Source organism: Pelophylax lessonae (genome assembly GCF_965119305.1).
Source record: "Pelophylax lessonae genome assembly, chromosome: 1".
Classification (NCBI taxonomy): domain Eukaryota; kingdom Metazoa; phylum Chordata; class Amphibia; order Anura; family Ranidae; genus Pelophylax; species Pelophylax lessonae.
The window spans coordinates 6597026-6605956 of NC_138768.1; the positions used below are offsets into that span (position 1 = coordinate 6597026).

At 45.5% G+C, this 8931-nt stretch overlaps 1 protein-coding gene across 1 annotated transcript; it reads right to left on the reverse strand.

The window, feature by feature from the left end:
* Window positions 1–7695: 7695 nt before the first annotated feature.
* On the reverse strand, window positions 7696–8556 carry LOC309551682 (taste receptor type 1 member 3-like; the record flags this gene model as incomplete). Its single annotated transcript, XM_082252358.1, has 1 exon — window positions 7696–8556. One exon carries the CDS (start codon window positions 8554–8556, stop codon window positions 7696–7698), a length of 861 nt encoding a protein of 286 aa, XP_082108484.1.
* Between the last annotated feature and the right edge of the window lie 375 nt (window positions 8557–8931).

Sequence of the window (8931 nt, forward strand, 5' to 3'; positions counted from 1 at the left end):
GTTGTTGCCGGCTTGGGTCGCTTGTAAAGCCCATCAGTTAACCCCACTGGCTGCCAGAGCTCCAAGGTCAGGCAGTCATACTCCTCGGCAGTCAGACCACGCCCCCCAGGACTTGTAATTTATTCATTCACAGATGCTTGACATGGCTGTGTGGGTGGAGACCTTTAAACGTGGCCCAGTTGTGGGAGAGAGGAACCCACTGTCCTGGGGGCATTTGGGGAGTGAGGAAACATGTGCTGGAACATGTTACACCCTAAATACAAATGTGCTGTTTAACATGTTCCAAAAGGTGAACTTAGCCTTTAAGCATTACCTATGGAAAAGTTAAGGTACTAAAGTTTGTTACCATTTTAAAGGTACAGATCATTTTAAGGCATGACATACTGGGGATCTATTCATTCAGTGCAACCTCATCTTTTATATTTTACCAAAAACAGTAAGTGGGAAATAAATTACATATGAATGCCCTAAAATTAACTTATTGTATTTTTTACTTAAAACAAAAGACTGCATTTGGTAAACCATTACACTAGTATCATGTGACAAAAAAAAAAAATGAAAACTGCAAGAATTGTTTCTACAGGGTCTCTTTCCGAAAATATACTTTATACTATTTGGGGGTTTTACATAATCTTCAGGTCTAAAATAATTTTTTAAACATGTGTGCAAAATTTTTTTTAAAAAAAGCTCCAACCAGGAAAGGGTTAAATACCTCTAAACTATGCACGAACCTAATCTGGGCATCATTTTTGTGTTGAAAGATGTGCCTGGCTACATTGTGTTTTAGTACTAAATTGAATGTGTTAAAAAAAATATGAGTAAACCTTCTTTAAATGCTAGAGATGGGCCGAACACCCCCCTGTCCGGTTTGCAGCAGAACTCCTAAACAGGGGAAATGTTCTAACCCAAACAGATAACCCCATTGAAGTCTATGGGAGCCAACCAGGAGAAATCAAAAGTGCCCACTTTGAAGGCTTATATGCAAGTAATTGGCCATAAAAGGGGTATGGGTGTCCGGGTACTGCCCTTGGGAACATGTATCAATGAAAAAAATAAAAACTATTCTTTTTTCAGGAGCAGTGATTTTACTGATGCTTAAAGTGCAACTATAAAAATGAAAATGAAAAAATCCTTTAACTATAGTGCCCGGGGGGTCCCCTTAGTCTGCCAGTAAAGTGGTCCATCTGTAACATGCATAAAACATGCTGTGACTTCCGGTTCCGGTGCCGTATGTGAAAGAGGTAGGCAGAGATCCTCTCGCTCCCTCCATCCCCTAACATCCGCTGATTAAAACAGCTACAAGCCCGGGGAACCCTTCGTCCTCTCCCTACCTGACCAGGATCACCTCATGGACCGTTTTGTGGAGCGGAATCCGGCCCGTACTGCTCCTGCAGACTCTCTGATGCCGGGGGATGCGGTGTCCGGCGCAGCCAATATGGCGCCGGCCCCAGACACTCAAGCGGCAGCCCCATCATCCCTTCAGCCGCAGATGGTGGCTACCGACTCCTCCACATTCCCGGCGGACATAGCCCAAGCTTTGGTGGCACTCCTTACCCCTACACTGACTGCCACGATTGACCAGGCTGTACAGAGGGGCCGGGAGCAGCTCAGGAAGGAATTAACAGATCAGGGGCAGAGACTCTTCCACGCCGAGGAACGCATCTCCTCTATTGAAGATGAACAGACCGCGGCTGCAGCCACCCCTGCAAGGCTACATCATTCTAATAGGGAGATCTGGGACAAATTCGATGATCTAGAGAATAGGTCCCGCAGAAATAATCTCTGAATTATTGGGCTGCCAGAGTCTTTCTCTCCCACCCAGCTCATGGACATCTGCGCCTCCACCATCCCTTCACAACTGAGGCTGCGCTCCCCCTGCACCATTGAATGGGTGCACCGCATTGCAGACATAAAGAACACTCTGACATGCCTAGGCCTGTGATTGTTAGGTATCTCAATTATGCGGACAAAAACGCCATCCTGCAGCAATATCGTCGCTCCCACCTGCTACAAATCGAGAATCATGAAGTGCTTATATTTGCAGACTATTCCATTGAAGTCATGAATCGTCGCAAGGCCTTCAACACTGCATGCTCAACACTCCATCGCAAAAATATCAGGTTTGCTCTTGTATATCCCGCAATTCTTTGCATTCAGATGCCCAATGGATCCTACTGGTCCTTCTCCTCTCCATAAGAAGCTGAGCACTACATAAACAAGGAATCTGAGATGGACACTCAACAACAACATCTGGCCTCCGACCCCCCTATTTAGGAGCCTAGATCCTGCTTTCAAGTCTCTCAGCCCCAGCCCAGGCCAGTAAGGCCACCAAACGGGGTTGCTTCTCTGGACACCCAAACGCTCTGAACCCCACTGATCCTACATGTACATTTGCTGGTCACCTCAACACTTTTACGGCTGGTAATTTTGCACTGTGGTCATATTGTGTTACCTTTGCTACCCTGTTTTTTGAGCCATGTTTATCTGTCAGGTGTGCCCCCCCCCCCGGCACCTTCCTGGTCTAACCTAGGGCCCATATGCCCTTTAAGTTACTTGGCAAATTGTTTCATGCCATATATCTTCTCTCTGCCATCCAGCAGTTGGACCTTCATCCACAGCATTAATTCCCTGATTCCTACTTCCCATTCTACAAATTATCTCTAGGGGGCATCATAACTCTATTTGTTCCCTCTATAGGTTCCCCGCCCATCCTTGGGGCTTTATTGCTGTGGGAGATGTCTAGTTTGCGGGAGCCCTGCATGGAGATTAGTTCTCATACGGAAAAAGGTGAAGTGTGTGTTTATATTAGGACGTTGTTGCTTCCATTGTTCCTTTCCCCCTCTCTTGTTCTGCCCTCCTGACCTGCCCTGCCTGTGAAATTATCTCTTCTTTTTCAGCTCCTTTCTGCCTGAGCCGATCCACCTGCTCTTTCAACCCAAGATCCACTGGGAGTGAACATGGCCTCCCCCTCTTACCGTCTTCATCTCATCCACGGTCATGGCTTCTCTCACTAACAGGCATCACTTGAATATTGTATAGTGGAACGTCAAAGGTCTCCGGTCCCCAAGTAAGCGTATGCAGGTTCTTAGACACCTTAAACGTCTGCGGACAGATGTCGCGCTCCCCCAGGAGACCCATCTCTCCTTAGACGATCTTCACCGCCTACTTAAACTGTGGGTAGGTACAGTGTATTCTGCTGTAGATCGTAAAGCTGGATACACAAAAATCTACAGTTTAATCTCAAACAAATCCGAGCGGACACCGAGGGTCGCAAACTCACTATTCAACTTACCCTAGCGTCGGGTGACCTGGCAGTTACTAATATCTATGCACCTTATTCTCCCAACACTCACTTCTTTCATGACATGACATCCTGGATACTACAGGTACCTGCTACTTTACACTTAGTAGGCGGGGACTTTAACTCTGTCATGCACCCACTCAAAGTTTGTACAACCACTGACCCCATGTCCCCTCATACTGTACGACAATCTACCTTGGACCCTACGCCGCTAGCCCGACATATCTCCTCAGCCTGCCTTATAGAAGTATGGCGCACCACTCACCCTATCGATCGTTAATTTACATTCTTCTCTTGTCCCCACCAGTCTTTCTCACGTATCGACTACTTCTTTGCTTTGTCCTCCCTTGCCCCCCTACTTCGAGACCCAGTTATCCATGACATGGCTATGTCGGACCACTGTCCTATAGCAAAATATTTTCCTCTCTTTGAATTCCTTACACCCACGCCTATATGGCGTTTCCCATCCTTTTTAAAGGACAATGAGGACTTCCTTCACGCGGTGCGATCCGCATGGGAGAAATATACTTCACATAACGTCTCCCACCTCACCTCTGATCCCAATCTCTTCTGGGAAGCAGGTAAAGCCTTGTTAAGGGGCAAGGTCATATCCTACACCTCTTAAAAAAAAAACATGTACATCAACAGTTCTTAAAGGCCAGCTGCGAACTGCGTCATGCTCAGGAGGCTCTGACATTAAGCCGCACTCCCTCCACCATTAAAACCTGGCAGAGGGCTAAAAATTCCTTTGACTTATGGGCCGCACACCCAAAGTGTCTAAGTCGTCATATTACTCTCTACGCTATCATAAATTCGGCAACAAAGCTGGCAAACTGCTTGCTAAATAATGCTCGGATACCCGCCGCCCGATACGCATCACTGCCCTTAAAACAAAGGATGGTACCCTCGCTTTATCGCCGACGAAAGTCAGCAAGACGCTGGTAGACTGCTATGCTCTATCCAATCAATGTGGTCAGGTGGTCCCTTTGGGATCACTTGCTCACATCAAACTCATTTCTAAGAAAGGGAAAGACCCTCTCCTGCCGGGATCATACTGTCCAATATCCCTTATAAACATTGATGCCAAGATCCTCTCAAAAATAGTTGCTTCACGCCTTGCCCGCCTACTCCCTTCCCTTACCTTCTGCTCCCTGCCCAGTCAGGATTTGTCACGGGCCGCTCCGCGACTCTTAATATTCGCAGGATTCTTCTAGCACTCGAACATGCTAAAAGACACCCCCAAACAGACGCAGCCATCATATCCTTAGACGCCAAAAAGGCTTTTGACAACATCAGTTTTACCTGGCTCTTCAAAGTCATGGAAGCATTGCTTCTCAGGTCCTATCCTTCAGTTTCTCCGACAAGTGTACAAATCACCGACTGCCAAACTTTCTACACCTGACTTTACCTCGGACACTATCCCCCTAACAAAAGGGACACGCCAAGGTTGCCCCCTCTCCCCACTTCTCTTTAATTTGGCCCTTGAACCTCTATCCAGAATTCTCAACTCACCAGAGGGTGTTAGCGGAATCCCCATAGGGAACCAGACCCTTAGATCCGCTCTATTCGTGGATGATATATTGTTTTTTTCTTCTAATCCTCCTTCCGACTTCTCTATACTTTATAGATTTGTTTGCGGCCTTCCATCTCTGCTTGGGCTTCCGGATAAACTTAGATAAAAGCGAGGTCCTGGACCTACATCCCCACCTGTTCACTGGCGTAGGTCATCGCCCTTTGCGATGGCCTCTTAATCTATAACGTACCTAGGCATACACATAGGAAGGGACCCGTCATCTTTTGTACACCCTTAACTACCCACCGCTCATTTCTAGAATTGTTTCTGAACTGGAGACCTGGGCGGCCCTCCCTCTCTCACTCTTCGGGAGATGTAACTTATTTAAGATGGTTTCCTTTTCGCGTCTGGTATACCCACTGCAGACACTCCCCTTACTGCTGAAGCACTCTGATGTGCAGAAAATACACAAAGCATTGAACACTTTCCTGTGGTCTTTCGAAAAAACCTTGTATTGCTTTGCAAAAACTCTCTCTCCCGAAGTTTGAGGGTTGGGCGGGTCTCCCTGATATCTGCCTTTACAACTTAGCATGTCTACTTAGATAGGGGCTGGACTGGCTCTCAGGAGCATCAAGATATTCCAATTTTGATCTCGAGGACGCACTGGTATCTCCGTGCAACCTACTGGCCATCCTCCACTCTTCCATTAGGGTGCTACCAGCCCACTTCAAAAATAATATTATTATCAGAGACACAGTGGTGGCGTGGCAAGAGGTGCGGAGGATATTAGGACTGCCCTCTAATATCTCCAGTCACCTCACTATTCAAGGTAACCCTATGTTCGCTCTCTCAATGTCACAAGCAGCCTTCAGACTATGGTCATCTCTTGGTTTAACTAAAGTCTCTTCGCTGTACAAGAACTCTAACAACCACTTCAAGCCATTTCAAACACTGAGCCAGGAATTCTCTCTACCTCCTACCCATTACTTCTTCTATTTACAAATCATCTCCTTTCTGCGGACTTGCTGTGTACACCGAACAAACCCCCTTCAGTCCTCTTTTGTTGATGTAGTGCTCCACTGAAAAGACTATTCCATTTCCACTATATACACACATCTTGTCTCCCATTCCTCAGGCAAGATCCAATGGACTTTATTCCAAAAATGGTCCCACATTCTCGGGGACGAAACGCTACCAGAAAAGCTTCTCAAGAGCTACAAAAGTGTACATGCCAACATCATCTCGGAAACCTGGCGAGAAACTCACTTCAGAATAATGCATCGAGCCTATTTTCCATTCCGACATCATCCGGACGACCCCACCCAAGCTCAATGCTTGTGGTGCAAATCCATGCAGCCTACCCTTCTACATCGACTTTGGGACTGCCCCCATATCAGCATTTTTTGGGATAGAGTGCTTGACTATAGCTGTGTTATTTCCAGTACATGTTTACCTAAGGTCCCTACTACTTGTCTCTTCAGTTACATACCCTCCCCTACCTCTGGGGCGGCCCCCAGCGACACCACCCTCACACAATGGGCCCACCTATGTCTTTTGGCAGCACGCAGGACCATCATGGCCAATTGGATCAACCCCACCCCCCCCCCCCCTAAACCTCTCACAGGTTCAACGATCCCTGCTATCCCTATGTCAACTGGAGAGACTTGATGTCATGCTATCTAATCTTCGCTCCACCCCCAGATTCCTTATCAGATGGAGATCATTTTTGAAACACACACTCTCTGGAGAGGCCCTGGCGGAAATGATACGCCCTTTCAGATTCACTGAATGGTATCTTACTAGAGACATAGCCAACTCCCTTGGCAAATTAAAGGTTGCTCCCCCAAATCGGCTCAGACTGAACTCTGTCACATCCGTCCTCTCTATAGGCATCTGCATACCTGTATGTCATTATACCCTTGTAGTTACTGTGTTGCCTAACACGTATTCTCTTCACTTGTCTCTTGTCAGGCGTTGTACCATAGTTTTATATATTTCTCTTTCGTGCTTCATTTGCAGGCTCATCCCCCTCCTCCCTACCCCCCTCTTCTTTTTTTTTTCTTTTTTTTCCCCCCTCCCCATTCCATCCCCTCTTCTATTTTCCCAGACCCCCCTACTCTAACCTATTCTTTGTTCATTGTTGAATTACTTATACATTACCTTGGGGCGTTCCCCCTTGTATTTGCTTGCACTACCACTGTCGTTTTGTACTTGCTTATTTTGGTATGGATTCTGTATGTTAAAATTCCAATAAACATTTAAAAAAAAAAAACATGCTGCAGCAAAACAACATTTCTAAAGAAAAAAAAAAAAACATGTCAAATTGAATTTAAAATGACTCGCAGTTACAATTGCTGGCGCTATTAAAAATAAAGGAAAAAATGTTGTGGGGTCCTCCGCCCATTTCATAAGAGACACTTATTCAGGCATGCAGCCTGGCAGGTCAGGAAAGGGGGGGTAGAGTGATTGACCCCCCTCCTGACCCATACCAGGCCACATGCACTCAACATGGGGGAGGTGGGCTCTTTCTAACAACCCTGAGCTGTAGCTGTCGGGGTCTGCGGGTGGGGGACTTATCAGAATCTGGAAGCCCCCTTTAACAAGGGGGGCACCAGATCCTGCCCCCTAATGTGAATGAGTATACCCATTCACCAAAAAAATGTCAAACAGTAATAAACACACAAGACCCTTTTTGACAATTCCTTTATTAAAAAAATAAAAAATAAAAAGTGTTCCTCAATGTAAATCCATCATCAATCACATTGCCAGCTGGACCCTAAAAATAAAAAAATGAAAACTTGCTCCCACCTCCTGGGAGGTCTCCCTCCAAATGCCTCCTCTGCACTTTGACATTTCTTATATAGTTAAGGGGCAGGGCCACCTAGCTACATCGCCCGGTGGCACCACCCCTCATGACATCACAGATTGGTGCATGCTGGACATGTGACCTCAGAAGGAGGCAGTGACCCCCTCGGCCATCCTTATTGAACCCTCTCACCTTATACTTTAGTGTGTGTGGATTTATTTCAGTTTTTTTGTTATTTATTTTTAAAGAGAAATCCATGTCATGTAATGCTTGAGCCAAAATGTAGACTGCGTTAAACACTCTAAAGGATGTTTTCTCCTCTGGAGAATCTAAATCAAATGGAAGTGTCTCCAAATTGCAGTTCCTAAGAGAATTTCCAGATGTGAGTGGAATAAGGAAATTTTTCATTTGGTTTTTTGAAAAGCATCCATATTGAGTTATGAGAATATCCTCCATCAGGGGGTCATTTGGACGGCTGGATGGATTAACACTATCAAAATATTCTTGCAATCCCCTAATGGAGAAAAAGGAATACCTAAATACCAAGCTGCAGTTAGTGAAATCAAAAAGCGCATCACTTACTGACCAAGAATCTGGTAGAATAAATGTTTTCTCCGTGTAATAAGGGACATTATTATACAAAAACTTGTAATAAGTCATACTAACTGAGCCACAAATAATAAGAACTTCTGTAGTTGAGGTTTGCAGCTCTGGAGGAATTTTATCATAATTCTTTACAGACACCAGAATCTTGAATTCAATACAAATTCCATGATTAGATAAATGTTTGCTGAGTTGTCGGATCTCCCTCTCTCCGTATTCATCATCAGATGTAAGGATCCCGACCCAGTTCCACTTCATCCTTTCCAGTAACTTTGCTATGGCCACATATTGCATCTCATCATCCGGAACTGTCCGGAAAAAGTTTGGATACATCTTTCTATCACTCAGTAAAGTGTCTCTGGCTCCAAAACTAATCTAGGAAGAAAGAAAGCCATCTGTATAAATAATGTGTAAATCCTAACATCTAAATGAACAGAAGAAAACCTTAGAAAAAGTCTTCATGTTTTTTGGAGAGTAACAATCAGAAGTTGTCATCTGAGCTTTCTATTAGGGCCGGTTCACATTATTGCGAGTGCGGCGATCGCAAGTAATTCGGATTCGCACATGTGATCGGATGTGCGAATGCGAATTCAGCCATACACCAGTGGTGGGATTCAGCCGGTTCGCACCGGTTCCATAGAACCGGTTACTAACTTTCTGCAAGTTCGCAGAACCAGCTGAATCCCTCTGCGCGTCCGAGCGCAGTAC